The following is a 25095-nucleotide window of genomic DNA, read 5'->3' as shown; positions in this document are numbered from 1 at the left end:
GTTCTCCCACAACACAAGACCACACTCTCGCGTAAAATCGTGCCAACAAGAGTGATTAATATAATGTTGTAATAACTTGTTCCACAATCGTTGTAAAATAAAAATGTTTAAACTAAACTAAATGACATGTTAACTCACTTTTTCATGTGTCACAAATTTTACATGTGGTCTCAATACCGGTATGTCCAAAATGATGTAAACTTTGAAAGATACCAGGATGACGTTTCACTCAAAATGTATAGCAGTCAACACACAGAAGTCGTATTTTGCATCCTTTCCATTTTGAAATCAGACTTTGCCATTAAACTCTAGAGACGAACATTGCACTTCTTCCTTGTATAATGAGAAGCAAATGTTTTTCAGTTTTGAGTAATGAGAGGTCTCATATGTTTAAAAAACTTTTTAGTGTTCTGTATATTTATTAACTTAACTCTGTGAAATTTTAAGGTAATTAGATGAGTCTCCATAAACAGTTGTTTATGTGCATGTTTGATACCATCATTCGGCTAAATATATCATTACATGCCAGCAGATGTGTTCAATGTAATTTCCATACTTGGATTATTGTCAGGCAGAAGAGGGAAGTCTATCTTCATGTTGAGTTTGAGGTTGAAATCCTTCTGGAGTCGGAAGAGCAGGTGGTAGTAATATCCGCACGCAGCAGAAAGGTGGGTCCGATAAGCTGTCTCTAGGGAGCTGCCAACACGCACATGCTGCAACATACAAAATGCAACTTTGAGTACTGTCACTAAAATAATAACAATATAAAGTAACATCGGGAATAAGAAATGGTGCAGTAAGTTGCCATAAATATCTTTAATTGTCCTACAAAAGGTAACTATATATCACTTTCCTAATTTTGAAGATATAAAAAAACAATAAAAACTTTATATTGTGAATTTAACCACATGCTTAGCTTTTCCATGTCTAAATATATGAATATACAATATTAGAGTTACCCTCCTATTTCTTTTGATAAGCTGTATGATATCGTAAAAGACCTTCCTCCACAAGACCTCCTCTGCCTTCCGACCATAATACAGCGGGTTGTAGAACATAAGCCTCTCACAGTACTCCCGTAATCTGTAAACAGTAACAATCATCTCTCATCTCTCATTGTCATACATGTCATTGTTAAAGGGGTGGGGGAGATGTCATAGATCAATATTTTTTGGATCTTATATTATTCATTTGGTAAATATTTCATCATTTCTAATCATTTAATCCCTGTACTCTATACATAAAAAATAGCAAATTATAATACTGCACATTACTTGTATCTAAGGCCAACAGCATCTTGGCTGAACACCTCTCTGTAGGCTTTCTTTTTCTTTAACGACTCATCAAGTTTCTTGACAGCATCAACTGCAGCTCTGAAGATTTAAGAAGAAAATCATATCCAGTACACATTAAGTATGGTATCAATTTAAAAAAAAAATCAGTTATTTTATTTTTAAAGCAAATTGTACACACAAATAAACATCAAAATAAAATTGTGTAAGCTTACATGTTGTTGGTCGAGCACCTGCTTTGCAAGCAAGTTGTCCCAAAATTGATACTCAGTGACTGATCTAATACTTTTCTGAGATGTGACATTTGGTGACAAAAGTTGGATTGTACCTTGTGCCAAAGCATAAACAAATTGTGTTAAATCGATTGGTTAAAATTGATTACATAAATATATTATCCAGTCTGGGAATCAAGGAACAGGATGGTTTGTATGCATCGAATAGACAGATAAATGGAGCTGTCTTGGCGAATTTCACAACACTTTGAACTTGGCATTTATTTTAAAACAGAAATTAAACCTTTGAACCTTTTTACCATGACCAGGGTTCTCAATAAGTTCGGTTGAACCGTCTCAAATAGTCAAGTAACCGACAAGCTTCTAATTATTCTACTTAAAATTCTTTTAGTTTTTCAAATTTGAACCAGCCCAATTGCCATTTGAACGGTCTATTTTGGCCGGCAGCCGGTTCTTATTGAGAACACTGAAGACACAACTTACATAATTGTAATTTTAAGGTAGATATATATAATGTGAAACACACCAAAACTAGATCAGGAAAATAAGTTTTGGAATTGTTAAATTGTAAATCCTTTAGCACCGGTGTCTTAAATTCAGGAAAAAAATCGTTTCCAAGGATGCATTTGAGACACAAAGTCTTTAAAAATGTTGGAATGCCAAAACTGTTTGAAATCTGCCATATTGTTAAATGGGTTATTATACATGTATATTTTCAAAGGGCAGTAATCTATGACTCTGTATAGCATGACAAAAACCAAATGTACTAAGAGCTGTCATAAGACAGGCTACTCGTCTATACGCTGCTTTGTCCATGAGATAGATTTTTATTAAATTTATTATTTTTGAATCATATGTAAAAATTTAACAAAATTAGACATTCTCAATGAACTAGCCCAATTTTTCCCACTGGTGATTGTGCTTGACATGCATAACGATTTACTATGCAGGGTTCGAATTTAGACTCGCATACTCGCAAAATGCGAGCGACATTTGCAAATTGCGAGTGACTTTTATTCAAGCTCGCAAAATTCTGCGAGTGGCTTTTTCTAGACCACAAAATGTTAAAAAGAAAGTAGAATAAACATGAACTTTACTCCGCAACGTAGTCGAGTGTAAACAGCCTTTAAGTGGCATGTTTACACTACCAGTAGAAGACAGTACGGAGTCACGCTCTAGTAAGTTTTCAAAAATAAAACAAATACGGAAAAGGACGAGTTTTATCTTGAATCTTTCCGGAATGCTCCGAGGCATGCATATTTCAAAGCAAATACAAATGACGTAATCACCTAACTCAATCATTGGCTGAATTTGGCGCTTTCGCGCACTATATGTAAACCCCATCAACCTTTGAATATATTTCCGCCCAACTGTCAAAGCGAATAGACTTTATCGATCGATATATTTCATGGTCTAAAGCATCCTTGCTACATTTACTGTTGCTTTTATTTATTTTGAATTTATAATGTTATTGTTTTTAATACTTAAATAAGACTTAATGAAATCTGTAGCTTGCTTGCCAAATGGGTATTACCCGATGGCGAGGGTGAATATACAAAGTGAACAATGTCAAATTATTGTACAGCTCTGTTATCAAAAAGCGGCCAGCATCTGATGAGTCTTTCCGAACCCCCCAAATTGAATAAGCCATCAACAAAATCCAGCAGTAGAGTGACTCAAGATTTATACGTTTTAATATTCATAATATGTCTTAGGTGTAAATTTCTAATTAAATTAGACAATATCATAAGGGAATAAAGCAAATAATAAAATTGCAAGTTGATTTTTCATTTTGCGAGTTGCCTCAAAGAGCACTCGCATAATTATGCAAGTTCTTCTCAAAGTTAAATTCGAACCCTGCTATGTAAAATCCAGAATTTGATCAAGTATGAAAAGCATTTTACCACCGCATGTTAACTGTGTTTATTATAACCACTGGACAATTTGCTAGCAGCATATTTTTCGCAATTTGTGACAATAATTAATGGCGTTTCATGAAAAACATATCAAATATAATTTTAACATGTGTGGATGGGAACAAGTCATGCATGATGTTCAGTCTGTTAGAGGGCCATGCCAATTTTGTGGTTTTGGTACATTTGAGCCCCAAAACGCACACACTTTAGTCTTTTCGTCCGTGGTATACTGGAAATTGTGACATCTGAGTCAAAAAAGAAATAGGAAGTTTTAACATGTTCTCTTCTTTAATACTTTATTTAGCAAATTGTATTTTACCTGTACACTTTCTTTGCCTTTTCAAGGTCCGACTTGTGTTCCATCATTAAACTACTTAGTTCCTCCTAATGTCATATCTATCAAGAATTCTGGTAAGGAGAAAATGCAAAAAATTCATGAATGTTTCTCATGAACTTTCTCTTTGCAGCCATCTTGCACAGCAGCTTCCGGTCTGTCTCGAATGTAAAATGTCGCTATCAGTTACGGTGTTTGCGAAACAGTCAACAGTTAAGCCTAAGTCACACATTCAGGATTTTTACTGCCGTCCTTGATAGGACCATTCCCGATTAAAATGTGTCAAAAGTCGGATCAAGATCCTGTGATTCGTGGCTGGAAATTCAAATTTTTATTAAAATTTGTAAAAACATTTATTTAATCACGACAACATATTGTTCAGGGGGCGTCCCGATCCAGCCGTTTCCAGCAGAATTCGTCCCGATTATCCCGTTCTCAATCCGATTCTGATCCGATTTGTATCTTTGTCATGGTAAAAAACGACCGAATCTGTCACGACATAGTCACGATTGTAATCCGACTAGACAAAATCGGCTGTGTTTCCCGAATGTTACGGGACGCACCCAACTGTCGGGAGTGCTTGGCCGACCTCTCCGGACCAGGACTCTGTTACGAACATATACGACTGCGTTCAGACAATGATAGGACATTCCAGATCATTGAGGATAGTAATCCGACTTTTTCGCTTTTCGTGTCGTAGCGCTGTCTGATCTCAAACGGGAGCCATAATCGGCACTGTGTGAACGCCGCATTACTTTTGCACATGGCAGCAATCGCTGATACATGTTAATTACATGTGGTTTGTTTTAATCTCTACAGACGATATTTTCATTGCAAACAGATTATTTCCATCGTGGGTGGTTATATATTTTACCTCGGCGGTAGTCCAAGAAGTACACTCAAAATGCACGTGTTTCTTAGTTCCGGTATCATGAAATCAAACACATTCGATTAAAAGATAAACCTGATGAACAATTTTCGTCATCCCTTCTTCTAGTAACGATGCAGGGCCATGTTTGTGACATTGTCGTGACAATCGGCTTTTTAGAAACTTAATTTCCTAAACAACCAGATTGCTATATGGGGTGGTTGAATACGTTTGTCACTTTCAGCTTTCCGAACCCTCTATTTAACATCCCGGATGATGACAGTACGGTTACACTCACTAGTTCATGGCAGCTATCACATGAGAGTGATATTCGCCGTTTTCCGTATCTATAAATTCTGATTATTTTGCTGCCTTGTACATCTTTTAATATTGTTTCTTTTAAACGGTTTCTCTGAGTAAAAGTTGCGTTGTTTAATAACACATATATTACGCTGTGATGCTAACTTTCTGTTTAAAATCTCCTAATGCATTTGGCATATAATTCTCTTACATAGACATTAAAAATCTATTTGTTTAAAGTTTATTTTTTATAACAATGTTTACGTTGTAAACACCAATTTTCGAGACTGTGTAGAACGTTTAGGCATTTGTATGCGCTCATTTGGTAGTTTATTCAGTTTTTAGGATGATTATAATTCAGATCAAATTCTTTTTGGTTGATAATTTTATATTTTCTTTATATAATTTCGGATTTTTACGTCCTTTTTAATAAAATATAATTTACTTTATTGTATAGATCGAGTCTAGCCTAGTTAGAAGTTTTTGTTCAGTCACTGTGTAAGGTACAAGAGCTCTTGGGTTTTCTAATACATGTACTATCACACAATTGCGCTCTGGTATAAACCCTTAAAACAAATATATACAACGTTTGATTTGTGAAAATATGAAGCTTCGTAAGAGGAAAACAATACTCCTGATCCGATTTTCCCAGTGAGTGGTCAGGGGTATAAAAGTAAAAATACGGCAGCATGAAATATGCATATATTTGATATCACGTAAGAAAGTTTTACTGTGTGTAAGCCGTATTGATTTTGACAACACTACAGAATGTGTAAATTTGTGCAATTTTGCAAACTTTTTTGTCTGCATTGATGATAGAATTTCTACTCAGATTTGTGATTTACCTCTTATTACTTAATAAAAATAATTTTATTTGAAGTTAAATCGTCGATATTTCATTACAAATAATTGTAATGGAATATTCCCTTACATATATCTATGTGTTACGTGTTTTCCTGTGGTTTATAGAGATTTATCAGTGAAATGAAAAATATGTTTCACTGTTCTAAACAGTGAAATAACATTTTTGATATTTGTCAATGTTTTGAAATTTTAGCGCGCTCTCAATTCCATCACGCACGTCAGCCGCCGCACAGGGCTGGAACACAAAATAAACGACGTCAAATGATGTTACGTTCGCATACAATTTGGCACGCTATTCTAAAAACCAATGGTCAACTGTCATTTAATATCCTTTTAAAGCATATACTGAAGAGAAAAACAATCAAGTATAAGATTGTGATATGTTTCCCCTTGTGAACACCAAAACTATATATTTCATACGTGGCTAGGCCACTGTGAAACATAGCTTTTGGTGCTCATGCGGTGAAATATGTTACGAGTATCCACTTTAACAATTATTCCCTATTTCATTTTGATTATTCAAAAGCATAAGTCATTGTAGTGCTACCATACGTAAAGGTTCAAAGGGTTATATGGCTTATTGGATGTGAAATAAATCTTCTTCATAGCATATTTAGAAGTTTTGGAAAGATAAAACAACGCGCACATATAAACGAACGCGAACTTCTAAACAAAGAACATACGTAACCTCTGCGTAAGTGTCTATTCGAGTCAGTTCAACCCCGGCACAGCTCGTTCATACATGGAGCATGCAAGAATTTGTTTGTACATTCTATGTTTGATCTCCCAGTGCCAAGTTTTAAAATAGTCCGATTATTGTGGGCTATATTTTTGAGCAGCGTCTCCGTGTATTCAACATTAGCATATGTGACAAAGTATCTAGCAGCCCATGTCAACACTGAAGATCATGTTTCTCCATGTCTGATCTTGACCCCAAAGGTTCATGATTATGGGTCTTTAGCGAGAAAACGCTTTCTCCGTGGTGAACAGTCCTGGAGACCGGAGTACACCTTAAATTATCTAACTATTTTAAATTGGCTATGAAATTGCAGCTTCTTTTTGTATTAGTCACTGCAACTCGTATCTCGCGAAGCAAATGTTAAGGAATCATAGTTTGATCTAAACCAGTAGCAATCGCGGAATAAGTCAAAGGTCAAGGTCGCACTTATTTGTCTTAATGCAAATTATAATGTAAGTGCCAGTAAGTTGGTCGATAATTCAAATATTTTCTATCAGTTGTATTTTAATTTAATTGCCTTTGGAATCTTTTTGCTTGCTCACAATTGTCAATTTAGTTTTTGTTTAAATTCTGCTATAGATATGCCTGCTGTGGTTCATTATTTTCATGTGTATTCAGATGTTCTTGTGCGGTATGTTAAGGGTGTAGCCTGCACCAGCCACCAATAATTATGTATTATAATTTAAGTTATATGTTTCTGAACATAGACATTGGATGCAACTAAATACAATTATGAATGCGGAATGCGTGGTAACAGTGCACAAGGAAGGTTCTGTCCTATCTCCAATCATGGATGAAGAATCAAGGCTATGACAATACCTTTAATATATAAATCTGCAAAAATCAGATGAGCTAAAATGCAAATGTTCAAATTCATTTTATTTTATTCACAATTACATGCTTAAGCAATACCATGTATATAAATATTAAAAAAACACAGACCATATAAAGCATGTCATAGGCTACAAAGAAAACTGCACCATTTAAATACCACATCTAATTAAGCATTTTGAACAGTTCCGTTTCAAACAAAAATATTTTGGCTACCATACATGGAGCTGTTGGAAAGAAAAGTGATCACATAGCTTTTAATAAGTTGGATCATAAAATAAGTATGAATGTCCAATTCAGTCATATTTTTTCTATTTTACCTTAGACAACTAAATCCGAGAATGAAAACTGCTTCATCTTGAATACATACAGTGGCAAAGTGGGCCACAGGTAAGCCAAATTAAAGAGGCCAGCTAAATACAAATGGTACCAAACAGAGGATTGGCACCAAAAAACCCCACTGAAAGCATTTTGAAATTGTACAAGGTGAACTGCCTTCCATTGCTACAGTCAACACTCTTACACAGAAATGCTTATCAGCAAATCATAAATTTGTAAATCATACAAAAGTACAACATAATCAGTTGACTATAAACTTGCACCAATTGCCACATTTGCGTATATAAATATTTCAACATTAAACTACAAATAAAGGCTGATGAAATGAAACAAACATTTATAACAAAAATTGTTTGCATAATAGTTAAACGATATGAAGCCTTCATGACATGGACCAACTCTAATAATGCTCTGAAATTCTACATCTGTACAATTTAATCTCAAGAAATAAAGTCCTACTAATGAAGCCATTTAATTCTAGGAAATGATTTTTTTATTTCAGTTTTTCAGTCCATTGTTCCAGGGCTTTCTCCACCCTGAAGAGTACAGCTAGGGAGAGAACTGATGCTCCAAACACTGTGAAGGACGCCATCGCCTGGAAGACAAACCGTGGGGCGAATATCTTCCACACCATCAGGTGGCGCCGGTGAACTGCCGCTGCTAATACACTGCTCAACATCTGTAAAAAAAAAAACGACAAATAAACTTGGCAATAATTGTTTCATTCTTTCTGTTTTCTAATGTGCCTTCACGATGTTACAAATATTTAAAAATAAATTCTTTGCTGCATCAGTTAAATTCTGATTATTTACATAATTATATTATTTGAAAAGTATATCATCATAATAATAATGATGATAAGGTCAGAATCACCTTTATCTTATAATTGCCATTACAGGTATGCATGCACATGACAACTGACAAAGTTCTGCATTACCTTGCCCCCATGAAGTAAGTAGAGGTAGGATGTCAGTTTCAGCAGGAGTTCTCGGAATACAGTGGGGTTGTTGTACATGACAAAGTCACCTTGCCAACCACCCTCTGCCCGTGACAATATGTGTCCTGAAACACCATGTTTATTGTACATATGCACAGGTGTGCTTCAACCCGGAACATTAAGTATTGTTTTGTCATGGCTATAGTGTTGTTCAAAACTTATGTCAAACAAATTGTATGTTATATCAGTAACTGAATAAATTCAAAAGCAATTATGCATCTAATTTTTAGTAATCAAGTTGCACATAAATGAAGAACATCTTAGTCAGGCTATGTGTTCCTGGACTGTTTTCCAATATTTAAGTAAAAGTTTGTATATGGTTTTACAGTGATAAGGCACAATTTATTCTCTTTAAAGTAAAAGTTTGTAAAAAACTTGAAGAAGTTCAAGTGTGACAGTTGAACTATTGGCTAACCAGAGATAAGTCCATTAGTACAGGGCCACAGCAACAGGAGCGGAGCAAGGAACGTGAACAGGATCTCCGCAGCAAACATGTTACTGTGGATCATCCCCGCCGGCAACAAACGCAACTCCCAGTCACCATGGAAACCTGGGGATGGGTCAATGAAAAACAGGCTTTGAACATACAAGCAGTTTTACCCAAAGATTTATGATGATGGTTTACTCTTAATTATTACTTTAATAAATTGATAGTTGTGTACATGGATGCTATGTTTACAAGAGTACAAAGTAAAAAACATTTACGCAAGATAGATTAGAGATATCACAAAAGTGATGACTACCCCAGCACGCTGCCTTGACAGGATGTTATTGCTCAGCTTGACTGCAGAAAATATTGCAAATTGAAATAAAAATCCTTAGATAAGATTTAATAAAGATTTTATGCAGGAAAGTAATTCCTTTTTGCCACATGATGAGTGCAAAATATTCAATACAGCAATAAATGAGCAGGAACATTGACCCTGCAATGTGAGTGACCTTGACCTTGAAGCGTTAGAACCCGGGTTTTGTCTTGATATGGTGGATACTTATGCCAAAAATTATTCGGAATTCAATGGCATGGCAGTCATGGACAGGACTCAAACCACTTTCATCAGTAAGGCATATATAGCAAAACTAATAAAGTTCACAGACATTGTTCTGAGGGGTGCAGTATCTTGACCATGAAGAAGGACCCGGGTCTTTGGGTTCACCACGTCATAACTTTATGGGGTTCATTGCTGCAAAATTATTTCAAAATCCCATCATGAATGACAAAGTCGTGGACAGTAAATGAAATCGGTACAGACGGATGGAATGTGATGACTCGCTTGATTCATACTTTGCTTTGTTATCATACAAATATTATGGGGAAGGCACTTTGGGATATACATGTAATGAGATAAAAAATTGTTTTCTAGTTACCAACAAATGCTGCCTCAAATCGTATGGCAGGGATGGTAGCCTGGTGACCAAACCCATAGAAGTATGTGGTCATCAGAAGAGACCAGGCCAGCATGCCCAGAACCAACAGGTCTGAAATATTAACATTGTGGTGAGCATAATACCCTGTAGAAGAATGTGGTCGAAAGACTAAGCCAGCACACCCAGAACCAACAGGTCTGAAATATTAACATTGTGGTGAGCATAATACCCTGGAGAAGAATGTGGTCATCAGAAGGGACCAGGCAAGCACGACAGGACCAACAGGTCTGAAATATTAACATTGTGGTGAGAATTGTACTCTGTAGAAGTATGAGGTCATCAGAAGAGTCCGGGGCTTGCATGCCCAGAACCATTAAGTCTGAAATATCAACATAGTGGTGAGCATAATTCCCTGTAGAAGTATGTGGTCATCAGAAGAGACCAGGCCAGCTCGACCAGGACCAACAGGTCTGAAATATCTAGTATCTGTAGAAAATGGTCATCAGAAGAGACCAGGCCTGCACTTCAGGACTAACAGATCTGAAATGTTAACAATGTGGTGAGGAAAGTATCTGTCAAAGGTGGTCATCAGAAGAGACCAGGCCAGCTCGACCAGGACCAATAGGTCTGAAAAATCTAGTATCTGTAGAATACAGTCATCAGAAGAGACCAGGCCTGTACAACCAGGACCAACAGATCTGAAATGCTAACAATGTGGTGAGGATACCATCTGTCCAATGTGGTCATTAGAAGAGACCAGGCCAGCACCACCAGGTCCATCATTTGAACAGGTCTGAAATGTTAACAATGTGGTGTCCAGAGTCCAATTTCAAATGCCTGCAGCTAATAAGTTATTCAAGAATTTCCAGAGAATAAATAATGACTTGATCATGTGTGTTTTATAATCACACATCACTCATGCCTGGCATATCAATCATTTTGCTATTTATACACTGTATATAAATTAAAGAAAACATAAAATCTAAATGAAACTTGTACTTGATAACAGGTTTTTTTCATACTGATGGACTTTTATTGTCTGTATTTGTCCCATAACCACACTTGTGATGATATATCATACCTGTGTCCCTGCAGGCCCTGACGGCAATGGAGAAAAGCTCCAGAAACATGAAGGCTGCCATGAGAGCGGTGAGGAAACTGGGTGCAAATGCACTGCCCAACAACAATGATAGCACCAGCACCAAAACCAGACCTGCAACATCCCATACACCAGCAGTCAAAGTAAGAAGTAAATGGGAAATTGATTTAGAACCTATCAAATAGAGAACATTCTATTTGTGTTTAATTAAAACATATGAAAAATACTACCTGTGTTTAAGAACATATGCTTTTAGTTTAATTATCAAACCATTAACAAAACCATTAAGACAGCATCTAACCAGTATATATGAGAGCAGCAGTGTAGACTGTCCCCAGCCCAAACACACGGGGAACCTCTGATCTCCCCCTGGCCTGCTGATTATCTTCCTCCCAGCTGCTCTGAAACACACAACATACATTCTACTAATGGACTTGTTAAGAGCTAAATGTTTAAATATACCTTACTTTCTGTAATTAAATTACAATTATCCAATGCCAACAGGATCTTTTCAATATAGTTTGAACATTTAAGTACAGGTAAACACACTACCTTCATGTAGGAGAAGAGTTTGCCAACAATGTCTTTGTCCTGAGCTCCATTGTTGACGGCCAGCTGTGGTCCAGGTTGTGCCGGCATGTACACACAGAGGGGTGTAATCAAGAACATCACCATTGAGATAATAGCAGACAGGTACACTAGCTGGGCGAGGCCTGTCTGCTGCCAGATGGGAAGGGCATCTAACACACGCTCGGGCAGGCACTGAAAACAAACAGAACAAGCAAATTCTTTGAATTGATATCCCCCGCCTGATTGGGCTTAGTCAAGGAATGGAAATCAATTGTTGATGAAATATATATCTATGACTTTGAGTTTGATTGCAACTGTTTGAAATAAAAAAAATTATTGTATATAATGTAACATTTAGAATTGACCAAGAAACCTAGTTTATGACTCCATGTTACCCAGTTCCAAACTAATCTAAGATTTCATCAAGGCAAACATTCTGATCAAGTTTCATGAAGATTGGTCCAGATACATTGCAAAAAATATAACCTCTAGAGTGTCCACAAGTTTTTTTTAAGATCTGACTCAGTGACCTCATTTTTGATCCCACATGACCTACTAGTTTCAAACTATTCCAAGATTTCATTGAGGCATTTTGATTAAGTTTCATGGAAATTAGAGCAGATGTATTGCCTCTAGAGTGTTCCCAAGATTTCTGTAAGATATGACCTAGTGAACTAGTTTTTGACCAATATGACCCACTTTTAACACGCAGTCGAAATTTAACCCAAGAGAACATTCTGACCATGTTTGAACTTAATCAGACCAATCACCACCATAAAATAGTTTCGGACAAGGTTTTTGAAAGATTTGACATAGTGACCTAATTTCTTATCAAATGTGACCCAGTTTAAAATATGTCGAAGAGTTCATCAAGGAAAATATTCTGATCAAGTTTAATAAATATAATGCCATACATATTGCCTCTAATGTATTTCAAAGATTTTTCTAAGATTTGACCTAGTGACCTAATTTTTGACCCCATGTGACCCACTCTTTTCAAAGGTCCATATTTTTCAAGGGGTACATCATGACTGATTTTGAACATAACTTGACCAATCATTACCATGATATGGTTCTGGACAAGACTTTTCTAAGATTTGACCTAGTGACCTAATTTTCGATCATATGTGACCCAGTTTTATTTGCGATTAAGAGTTCAACAAGGAAAACATTCTGATAAAGTTTCATGAATATTTGACCATGTATAATGCCTCTAGTATGTTCAAAAGATTTTTCTAAGATTTGACCTAGTGACCTAGTTTTTGACCCCATATGACCCACTTTTGATATAGGTCGAGATATGATCAAGGAAAACATTCTGACCAAGTTTGAACATTTTCTGATTAATGCCTACCAAGATATGGTACCGGACGGACGGACGGAAGGACAACGCCAAAACAATATCCCCCTCCGAAATCTTTGATTCGGCGGGGAATAACAAACATACATCCATATGATACACTAGGGTGTAGCTAGGTCATTTTTGATGTTTCTGATCAGCTAAAAGGCCCCCTTACAATACATACATGTATGCCCATAACAGTATGTAAGATTTCACTGCCAATAGATAATCAAAAATAAACTTCTAATCTACTAGACCAAAATTTAAAGTATCAAATTTTAAATACCTACTTTAAACCTAGTAATCCTATTTCAACTTGTTTATGATAATGCTGGCCCATGCCAATGTTAGTTTGTATAATATATCATAAACAGAGCATGCAATGCTTGAAAATGAACAAATGATGTCTGTTCAAAGAAAAATAACCCGCAAGCTACATGTAGTAGCTATTCTAAATTTTTTGAAAAGTTAGCCTCACCTGCAAGGCCCAATAGAGGACAGTAGAAACAGCTGCCATGGGGACAAGGTAGCGGGCACACAGGACTGTTCCTGACACACCATTGAGATTTCCACTCTCCTTCAACCACTTCTGAGGCAGGTAAACAACCAGCCCAAAACATGCTGAACACAAGAAAAACTGCATATTTCTGTTCTCATTACCCACAACATTTCCCTCCCCTGAAATGGACGCATTTTGCAATGGCTCGGATGTTAGCTGTTCTTCCCTTTGGTTTCTAAAATTTGCTGAAAGGCGAACAAAGTAGCTGCATGTGGCTGTCAAAAGCATCACTGGTACAACAGACTTTGTGACAATCTTTCTAATGTCCTGGTGTTTGACACTTTTAGTCCTAGGTTTTGATAAATCCTTTAGATGTCTATTTTCCTTCAAAATATTCACTACCGTCTTAGCACACAAATACCAGACAATGCTTTGAAAGCAGAATTGTGAAATGCTATCCTCAAAAACTACAAAACTGTTTGAAAAATAGGACAATAAATTGATTAATACAAGTGTTACTGACACAATATTATCAACTGAAATCCATGTGTTTATTGAAGTTGCACTTCCACTGGTCTCATTCTGGTCTTTATTAGTTCTCGTCACATGTATGATTATCCCTAATGCAATAATGTCAAAAAAACCTAATATAAATCCAAGAATACTGACTGAGCTGCTTTCCAAATAAAAAGACTGTAGAACACAAAATATCAAGAACACCACAGAAACTGAAATCACTATAACAGTAGGCCCTGGCCATTTATCCTCACTGAGATGCTGGACCACAGATATTATATAGATGTTAACTACAACAGTCACAACAAGAAATATTATGCCTAAGCCCATTGATGCATTATCAAACTTGGCCCACACATCACGGCACATTTCCCTCACTTGGTGCATATACTGAATGTATTCCTGCTCCAAGTAATGCAGCATCTCGTGAGCATTGTTGTCCACATTGTGGATGAAGAGGTCGGTGACAAGTCTCTGTAACTTGGCCTCAGCCTCACGCAGCTTTGCCTGCAAGACCATCAGCTTCTGGGCAGGGAGATCGGAGGACATCCGCATGTAGTGGCTCATGTACTGATTCATCTGCTGGGCGTTCACTCTCAGGGCCTCAACAATGTGGTACACCTGCCAAATACGGACACAAGCATTAAGTACATGATCATGAACACAGTTTAAAAGATTGTTGTGCTACAACCCTTCATAACAGGATAATGTACATAAAAAAGAAACCATCAATAATAACAACAGACCACAAAATAGTCAATTCATGAGGTATTAAAACCAAAAATGTGATAGGTCAATTTAATTTATTTCATTTGTGTTATTAGCTCGAAAACAACATTTCACCTCCTTGATGTGTGAATCTCTAGACCAGCTGCAGTAGGAGAATAGGTCAGTGATGACAGAGCCAAGATTGGAGAACGGGACAGGGACACCAAGGAGAAGGGATAGGGTTGGCACAAGGTCAACTTGCGATACAGCACGATATATGGACTGAAATTAAAACTATGGTTGAAACCAAAATCTGTTTATATGACAATACATTAAATATAGGGATGCAAACGAATATTCGAATATCAGATCAAACGTTTGCTATTCGAATGTCAAAATCAGTATTCGAATCTACGAAAAAATATGTTGAATGAATAGAATAAAAAAACACTATTGACTTTAACTCTGTTCTTGTGTATAAAGTTTGTTTGTCTTGATTTTACAATGATTGGCCCTTTATGACAAAGATGTGAATGTAATGACAATAAACTATACACACGTCATAAGTCATTTAGGGACATATCTTCAGGTCCTATAAACAGTCCCTGTAATTTTGCAATAACTGCAAAGACAAGCGACATCAAACAAGTTTGAATAATTTTTGGTAAATTTAAAAATGACCATGCTAATCCAGGATTTAAGGAATCGGCCTCCACATGTGATGTCTTCTTTTTCTTCCAAATAAAGTGCATCACCAAGTAATAGATATCATCGCACTGTTAACAGTCTTTGATGCAAGTTAAGCTGTGCAACATTGCTCAAATCGCAGTAATGATATGAATGACATGTGTACAATAATGTTGTTACATGCATGTGCTTTAAACTGGTTTCAATGTACTATACAATGTTTGTGATTTAAAATGTAACTGTATAGTATAGAGTTTTAGGATAAATTTCCTCTATTGATGTACAATAGAAGAGTCCAAATCCTCATATATTCGTCTTATCGTTTCACTTGTTCCCGCATTGTTTTTTTCATTTGATCAGGAATACATCTAATTTCTCATTGTTTACAAAAATGAAGGCAGTGGAATAGAAATTATTAGATTTTGTTTTTTGTTTGGTCTAATGTATTGCTTTTTTCTTTCTGAAAAAGGGACTTTCCAGAGACTCATTTGGGGAAAATCAGGGTCTGCCGTGCGTACTAGCTACGCTAAAAGTATGGTTAAATGCCCCGGCTAATACTTTGGCGAATTATAATTCTATTTTACTACAACTTCTAAAAGATGTATTTTAGTAATCGGATATTCGATCGAAAGAATTACCGATTACTTAAATATCAATTTTGCCATTCGTTTGCATCCCTAATTAAATAAAATTAACAAAAAGTATAACATGATACAAACACAGCTTAAGCTATCCAATAAATACTATAATATTTCTTTCCATGAAAACAAGACTGGTACTGCAAGACAATTGGATATATAACATCAAATACATATACTAGAACAAGTTTACAAGTGTGCTTGGAAGATGCTCAGATAACAAAATTTTATGAAAAATACCAGTAAATGATTTCGGAGATCTACAATTCTTTTTCTGAAATGGATTTAAAATAATATACAATTAAATCGTTCATTTCGAAAAATTTAAGAATAGTTGCCCTCCATCTGCACCATGCAGCAAATGGTACACACGAATGGCTGCCTACCTGAGGTGTTGTTGAAGTGGTGATTGTTGACCTGCTGTACACAAGCAGGGCTGTCTAGCTGATGTGCGACAGCTGTAGTGATTGTTGACCTGCTGTACACAAGCAGGGCTGCCTACCTGATGTGCTGTAGCGATTGTTGACCTGCTATACACAAGCAGGGCTGCCTATCTGATATGTTGTGGCAGTGGTGACTATTGACTTGCTGTACACAAGCAGGGCTGCCTACCTGAGGTGCTGTGGCAGTGGTGATTGCTGACTTGCTGTACAAAAGCAGGGCTGCCTACCTGAGGTGCTGTGGCAGTGGTGATTGTTGACTTGCTGTACACAAGCAAGGCAGCCTACCTGAGGTGTGGTTGCTGTGGTGATTGTTGACCTGCTGTACACAAGCAGGGCTGCCTACCTGATGTGCTGTAGCGATTGTTGACCTGCTATACACAAGCAGGGCTGCCTATCTGATATGTTGTGGCAGTGGTGACTGTTGACTTGCTGTACACAAGCAGGGCTGCCTACGTGAGGTGCTGTGGCAGTGGTGATTGTTGACTTGCTGTACAAAAGCATGGCTGCCTACCTGTGGTACTGTGACAGTGGTGATTGTTGACTTGCTGTACACAAGCAAGGCTGCCTACCTGTGGTACTGTGACAGTGGTGATTGTTGACTTGCTGTACACAAGCAAGGCTGCCTACCTGAGGTGTGGTTGTTGTGGTGATTGTTGACTTGCTGTACACAAGCAGGGCTGCCTACCTGTGGTACTGTGACAGTGGTGATTGTTGACTTGCTGTACACAACAAAGGCTGCCTACCTGAGGTGTAGTTGCTGTGGTGATTGTTGACTTGCTGTACACAAGCAGGGCTGCGTCCACCTCATCAGCACTGTCTCCCCCGTGATCTCCTGTCATTGTCATCCCATGGTCACCCATCACAATCAACACTGTATCAGGGTCTAAGGTCTTACTCACATTCCTGTAATATAATATGATTTATACAGTAGAAACTCACTAAACCAGAACTCCACAAAACCGGAATCCTCGGGATACCGGACTTTTATCAGAGTCCCGGTTTTCCCCTTCTATTTTCAATATAAAAAAATCCCTACAAAACCGGAACCCCGGAATTCCGGATACCGGACAAAAATTCAAGAAAATTTGTTAGTTGTCAACGTAATTTTACCTCACGAAACCGGAAACCAAAATGATTTTGTGTATTAGAAATTCGCGAATCGCGTGTCACTTTGTTTTGACAGCCAGTGCGTCGTTAAATATTGCACCTGTGATGTTGTGTTAACTTGATAATCGATAATGATGATTGCGCTGTGGATTGACTGCCGCACGATAATCAAACTTGTGAAAAGAAAATTGATTGAAACATTAATTTGTTTGTTGCAGAAAATAAAGAACTAGAAACGGTTTGTGATCATTTTGGAGGGTTGTTTTATCTAAAGACTTCTATGATTGAATCAAATTAGAGCTTTGGTTGGTGATGAAGTGGTCAATTTGCGAGTTGTTTTATTTTAAGACTTGGAAAAAAAGATGAATGCATTATTTCAAGTTACCTGAACCATTGTTGATGTAAAATAAATGTTATCTTTATGTGTTTTCATTTTATTCCAGTTTTCAACTTCCCTTTAAAGGTTAACTCAGTTAATATTTTGAGTAAACTTACTCTGTACATCAAATCCTCACTAAACCGGAATCCTCACTAAACCGGAAATTTTGCCCAGTCCGGACCTTGTCCGGTTTAGTGAGTTTCTACTGTAGTATGGTCTAAATGTGCTAAAAATCTCCAAACAAACATGAATTTAATGTACAAACCTGTAATTAATTAAAACTAATTATTGATTAAATGTTCAGTGAACTTGGTTAACCTTAACATTCAGTAATATTTTTTTTTTTCTGAGGTGTAACATTTTAGTTGTTTCAAAAAAACTAGGCAGGAGCTGCTCCCTCACACTCTCGCTTGTATTGTTTAGGGTACAAAATGCAATTTTTGCCATGGTGGGGCTGGCTTTATATCTGAATCTTACATATATTAACTGAATGATTTTGTGTATTGCCGACTTCTTTTAAATAATTATTGAGCTGTAATAGTAGTTGTTTTATTGATGTAACATGTAATCTTATTTATAACATTAATGACATTGCACAAATAAATCTATCTATAACTAACTTGTGCAGTCTTTTGAACGGTAATATAATGTGCTTACTTGATCATGTCATCCATCTGTGCGAGTTTATCCTGCATTGCGGGATGGTTTGGTCCAAATCTATGACCACAATGATCAACTCCAAGGAAATGTGCTACCAAAACATCCCAATCTTTATTCTGTAATTCTGTGTAAACATGTTCCAATATACCATTATCCACTGTATGCAAATCTTTTACATTAAAGGAAGGGAATGGATATTTCCTTGTAAACTGTTTAGGGAACAAACTTTGCCATGTATCATCTCCAAGAAACACCAATTTCCGTCCCTGCTTTACCAACTGATCTATGACATTGTCTTCAGATATTTCAGTGCTTGCAAAGTTTGAACCTGCATCTACAAATGTTGGTAGGCTTCCAGTAGTCAAAGCTTTTAATCGCTGCAGGGTAGTAGTGGGTGGGTCAGCTACAAATCTGTACAACCGAGAATTTTTTGGTTCTTTGAGAAGGAGATTTTGAACAAATGGCAATTTATTCAAATACGGTTTATTGTGAGCATCACTAGGAGCAACAAAGTCAAATCTGAGCGCATCTATAAGTATAACAACGGCCTTGTTGAACCGTCTGTGGAGCCAGCATCCTTCCTTCCCATGGGACTCACCGTCCCAGTACCGGGCGAAGTCAACGCGGCAAGTACTGTTCTCGCCTACTACATCTCGTTTTAGAAGAAAACCTTTGGTAAAAATAAGCCCTCCGACAAGATATAAGAGGAATAGGAACAAAAACAGCAGTAAAACAATAGATGCCGATTTTTGTATCATTTTGATTTCATCTCAGTTAATAGGCGCTTGCCTTTCCATAACATCTAGTTTCGAAAGCTTCTTAGGGGTCGGTATGAAATGCATACAACAAAGAAATAGTGTAACGCATACAACATAGGCAAAGAAGGGTTTTCACATTTCACAAAGAAGGATGTTGAGAAACGCATACAATATAGAATAAGAACAAAAATATTGACAGTGAAATTTTATTGTTAAAATCAATAATTATTATGTTTATGAAGTTTAGTCAAGTGAAAAATAGTTAATTCACTTTATTTTTGAATTTTGCTTTTCGAATTAAAACCTAATTGATTGTTTGTAAACTTTTTGTTTTGTTTGAATAGGGAAAAGAACCTTATTTCAAATCATTAAAATTGGTTTAATGGTTTAATATCTAGATTTATAAAGAAACAATTTATTATTTCTTTTATGAAAACTTTGAAATCGGGGAAAGCAAAGACACGGAACAACAATAACAAAATATAAATTTTAAGATTACCTGAAGAAGCATGAGGATTATAAAACCAAACACAGAATTACTTTTAATAACTTTCATTTCACCATAAGATGAAAAACTAAACCATTTTTTGGTAGTTGTAAAAATGTCTGAATTGATGATTTGTATTGTAATAGGTGAAAATAGGATTTATAAGTTCTTACCATTATTGCAAAATGAGAAATATAGATAATTATTAATATATTTTGTAAAGGGATAAACCTCAGATGTTAAATTTGTTTAATAGTTTAACTTTTAATGCAAAAAAACAACATTTGATCTTTCCGTATCCAATACATTCATCAGAACAAACAATCCCAAATATATAAAATGATCCTTTTGAAATTATAAATTGAAAGGAAAAATGAGTAAAAAGGGTAGGTATATATATTTCGTGTAGTAAATTTGGTTATTCTGTTAGATTAAATTTGTAGTTATTACATGTGCATATTATATTGATTGCAATATTTGTGATTGGAATAAATTTATCTTTTTTTTTTTTTATAAACAATGGCTTTAGTGATAGGACATAGTCAGACAAAATATTTGTCAGAGTGCTTGGATAAATCGTGTTATAGTGTTTTCTTTCCAATAAAATGAGTTGAGAAATAACAATCCTTTGATTTCATTTATTGACTTCCTTATTATAAACTCCCCAAAATTCTGAGACAATACTCCAATTATCCATGATAGCAGGTGCTATGCAATCGTTTGTTTTTTCTGTATTCACACATCGTTAATTTAAGGGATGCCATAAAGATAGGTGTTAGGTGACAAATGAAAAATATATAATGAATCATGATTAGGCCACAACAAATTGATCATTTGTTCGTCGGATTTGCCGCACCTTAAATTTGAAAAACGAAAAAAAAAATAAAAAAAACTTTTTTTGCGCCCGCACTTACTATTTGGCCGCGCATATTATTCATTTTTTTGCTTCTGAATTTCCTCTATTTTCTGAACTTTTTTTACTTAAAATTTGAACCTGCAACGTCGACTTCGCCTTTTTTTGAAGGTATTTCCATGCTTTACATTCTCCGCGAGCAAACTTTCCTCGTGTCAGGACAAAATCAGGTCCGGGTAGCCGCAAAACAGCCGATATTTGTTGACAGTCTTTTTTGTCGGGAATATTTTGCAGGACGCACCGTTGTTATCTATTTCCGGTATTAATTTGCAGGGTACTTTCAGTTTTCGTTAATGTAAAATACACACTTTTAATTGAAAATCAGTGTCATAGTCAATGGATTATAGTCTTCAGTAAACAAAAACAGTTTCACAGCGTCGAAGGCAATAATTATTTATATGTGTTTTAAGTAATTCATTGTTTTGTACTCAAAATTTAGTGTTAAATAATAACTAAATCAGATTTTGAGTGCAAAACTTATATTAAAATACACGGACACTCGACTTACAACAAATGAACATGTTTTCGTGAGTTATTTTTTAAATTCTAAAATGCATTTCTCAGTTTTATACTCGTAATTGATAAAAATAGAAGGACTTGTAAATGTTTTAGAAACAGTCTGTATTTATGCACCATTCAATTGTAATCATGCCCCCACCCCCAGGACCGGGGGTATACCGGAGATAGCCGGTGAAATGGGCAGTGTTTTCACCTTCCAGGTGGCCCCGCAGTGCCGTTGGTTTTACCCGGGGTTGGCTGGACCGAAAGTCAAAGTCCCCGCTATTCCCCGGACCATGGGGGTCGTGGTTACAATTGACTAGTGCATTACACATACATGTACATGTACAGTATAAAAATAACATCAGTCAAATCAGAAAATAAAACCTTTTATAAGTAAAATGACCGTTTTAATTTTCTCAATTCTTTGTTCTTATCCATTTGTTTTCTTTGATCGATTTGTAGTAAAGTGGCCTGTTATTGGGTGTCATGATTTTTTTTTCAAGGCACGGACCTATAAACCATTGGTTCGTGGTAAAGGCGAGGTCTTGAAAGGGAAACATCTTTATTCCACCACCTGCTCTAATATAATGACCGATGCCGCATTTGCAGATTTGTTTAATACTGCTTCAATTGTGTTGTCCCGCAATTTAATCGGCAGTGTCTTAAGTAATAGTAAAGCACTGGATCTTATTGCCATTTGTTATATATTGAGACAGATTTTCATGTGATACAATCAAAACCGTTTCATTTATATTTAAACTTAATTTATATTTAAACGAAGAACCTATGTTTGCAATTAAAAAGCATTTCTTGACAAATTAAGTAAGAAATAAACTTTTTAATTTTTATTTTATTTTTCGCCTTTGAATTGCCTTAAATTTAAAAAAAAGTATTTTAATTTTTTTTTCGCTCGCTCGCTCCTACTTTTTTCGGGCAAAATCCGTAGAACAAATGATCAATTTGTTGTGGCCTTATGTCATTAATGAATCATAATTATGTTATTTGGACACCTTATGGCAGACAATACACATAAGTAATCTCCAATAACTGGTATTTTACTGGACAAGTGACCCTTAATTTTATTGGATAAGTGACCCCTACCAATCTGTATATAGTACACAGTTTCTGTGTATTGATCTTAATCTTTATTGAATTTGATGATTTTGTAAATCTAGACAACACATTAAGTTTAACGCCAAAGAAAACACAAAATCCCGGGAAAGCAAAAACACTATTTTTACTCTGCATTAACGCCAAAATTACTAATTAAACATCAAGGACTCCAAAGCAGGAAAAAAAGATTTTTTTAAATTAAAGTTTGAGGCAAATTGAATTCATAAAATCCCTAAAATAGAACCATTACCAGAAAAAGAAAAATGTGAAAGCTTTGTATATCTTGAAAACATAAGAAATTATAATGAACTAGTTTCAGAAATGTTTCTTACTGGTCAACCTTAATTTGACTGTTAATGACAAAAACTTAACAAAAGGCTTTCTTTGAAACATATGGAAGCAGCACATATTTTGTATAGAACACATTTACTTAGTACGTAATACTATATAATGTCTCCCACTTTTCGATGAGGATGAAGAACGGTGGAAATATAATTTTAAAATAGACCCAACAATTTCGCCTGCATGTCAAATTCACCACACCCGTAAAGACCAACAAATATTGTGTTAACACACCTTCAGATAATTCAACAACCACTGAGGAATTTCTGTGTTTTTCATGCAATATTTAAGTAAAAAATTACTCATTAAAGTAAACAAATGAATGTACATTTATCATGTGTAAACTCTTTACATCCCACATGCTTCTCTGTTGTATTCATTATTTTTTATATAATATATTTATGCAAATGTGTTGTTCATTTCGGATACAGTTTATAATTGTTACATATAATTTACAATAATTCTTAAAAATACATGTATGTCTTTTATCAAGTACCAGGTGCTTTACTAAACTTATGAGAAATTATTTATATAGATTTATTTTACAAGTTTCTGATGTATTGTAATCAGTGCGACATGATATGATTCTGTTTCCTAAATGTACTTATATACTTGTAGTATACACAATGAATACAATCTTTATTTTATCCAATTGCAAAGTTTTCATAAACTTTTTGTTTCCTTCAGGCTATTAAACCAATTTTAATGATTTCATATAAGGATCTTTTCCCTATTCAAACAAAACAAAAAGTTTGAAAAACAAATCAATTATGTTTTAGTTTTAAAAGCAAAATTCAAATATAAAGTTAATAAACTATTTCTCACTTGACTAACCTCATAAACATATTAATTTATTGATTTAAACAATAATATTTCAATGTCAATATTTTTGTTCTTATTCTATATTGTATGCGTTTCTCAACATCCTTCTTTGTGTATGTTGTATGCAAATGTGAAAACCCTTCTTTGCCTATGTTGTATGCATTACTCTATTTCTTTGTTGTATGCATTTCATACTGCGCCGCTTCTTAGTGATCCAGATAAAGTATGTTTTCTTGTAGAAAACGCGGAATCTCGTTACCAATCATTGGCAAAACCAATGTCCAACGCATTGATCTCCCTTGATCAGATATTTTTCTTGAGTGATACCTGTGCGGCAATTTCTTTTAGAACAAACCTTTTATCATCGATATGATTAATATAATAAATAAATCAATCATTTACTTCTTAATCAGGCTGTCATATTGTTAAAAGTACGAACAATTGATACAAACATGTGCATAAAAAGCAAATATATTCAAAGTGCTGAAAGCAATGATGGACTAGGGCTTCATTAGGGGAATGTTGATAACCATGTTCTAAGCATTAAACAAATCGGCTCACATCACAAGGGGTCACTGTTTAATGGGCTAGCTTAAACTTTAGACTAAAACTGCTCGCAAGCTGCAAAGGAAATTTTAAAAGTGTGGGTAGAGGGAGGGGGGGGGGGTGGCTAAAGGGTTTAATCAGATAAAGTCATAGTTCTTTTGAAAATCTCAATGTCGTTAAATCAGACCTAAACAAATTAATTTACGTGGTTGGCGTATGTTAACCAAAGTACACATACTTGTTTAATTTGATTAAATCATTTTATATCAAAGGTTTGTTATTTGCAGTTTCAGGGAAGATTTTCAATGATGTAATTATATCCTATATAGAAAACCTGTCACCTCTTTTTCAGGGGAGCTTTAACCCACAGGGCCATACTTTGGATAATATTTGTAAAAGACATCAATAAATGCAACAGTAGGCCATTCTTGTATTGTCCTCTGTCTCTGTCCTGATAGCTCGCTATCTAAATAGTTGCAAATGGTTGTAGGTTCATGATTCTCCTGGTCATTGGTCATACAGAAAGATGTTGAATGTAGAATCAAGAAGCTTTCATTTCAGGCACTCCGAATTGAATAGAACTGTAACATTTGGAGTGCCTAGAATTTGTAAGATTCCTAGGCAACATGTATCAGGTGTTGCAGTACATTTACTTTACTACAAATACGTTTACCCGTCCTTGTAAATCTAAAAAAGCTTTCATTTCACAAAGTAGTTCATATATCAAACTATAATAAGGTTGCTAAATCAGAGTTTGAATAATTCTGATATCTAGATGTGCCTTTAATTGCAGCAATTAAATGTCCAACTCATGATGTCAATTGAGCTGGTTAAGCAATACTACTTTTTCTTGGTGTGGGGATTGCATTATATACTTGAATGAACAA

The 25095-nt window shown here is 35.6% G+C and overlaps 2 protein-coding genes across 2 annotated transcripts in view; both read right to left on the bottom strand.

Annotated features, from left to right (window-relative positions):
• Window positions 1-3926, bottom strand: part of LOC128227373 (nonsense-mediated mRNA decay factor SMG5-like) — a 40290-nt gene extending 36364 nt beyond the window's left edge. The window contains exons 1-4 of the mRNA XM_052937833.1: window positions 3761-3926; window positions 1275-1373; window positions 960-1083; window positions 557-713 (exon numbers count right to left, since the gene is read on the bottom strand). Of these exons, the coding sequence (XP_052793793.1) occupies window positions 557-713; window positions 960-1083; window positions 1275-1373; window positions 3761-3807 (427 nt within the window). The 5' untranslated portion in view covers window positions 3808-3926. The remainder of the gene's footprint in view (window positions 1-556; window positions 714-959; window positions 1084-1274; window positions 1374-3760) is intronic.
• A 3492-nt stretch (window positions 3927-7418) lies between these two features.
• Window positions 7419-19538, bottom strand: LOC128227374 (GPI ethanolamine phosphate transferase 3-like). Its single transcript, XM_052937834.1, has 11 exons — window positions 18724-19538; window positions 17324-17483; window positions 14948-15094; window positions 13568-14725; window positions 11730-11939; window positions 11479-11578; window positions 11160-11291; window positions 10079-10189; window positions 9129-9263; window positions 8654-8778; window positions 7419-8395 (listed from the first exon to the last, which is right to left on the bottom strand). The coding sequence occupies exons 1-11, from the start codon at window positions 19482-19484 to the stop codon at window positions 8210-8212; spliced, it is 3225 nt and encodes a 1074-aa protein (XP_052793794.1). The 5' UTR covers window positions 19485-19538; the 3' UTR covers window positions 7419-8209.
• Window positions 19539-25095: the final 5557 nt, after the last annotated feature.

The sequence above is a fragment of the Mya arenaria genome, chromosome 3 (assembly GCF_026914265.1).
Source record: "Mya arenaria isolate MELC-2E11 chromosome 3, ASM2691426v1".
NCBI lineage: Eukaryota > Metazoa > Mollusca > Bivalvia > Myida > Myidae > Mya > Mya arenaria.
The sequence above is the reverse complement of the archived record's forward strand: the minus strand, read 5'-3'. Positions and strand labels throughout refer to the sequence as shown.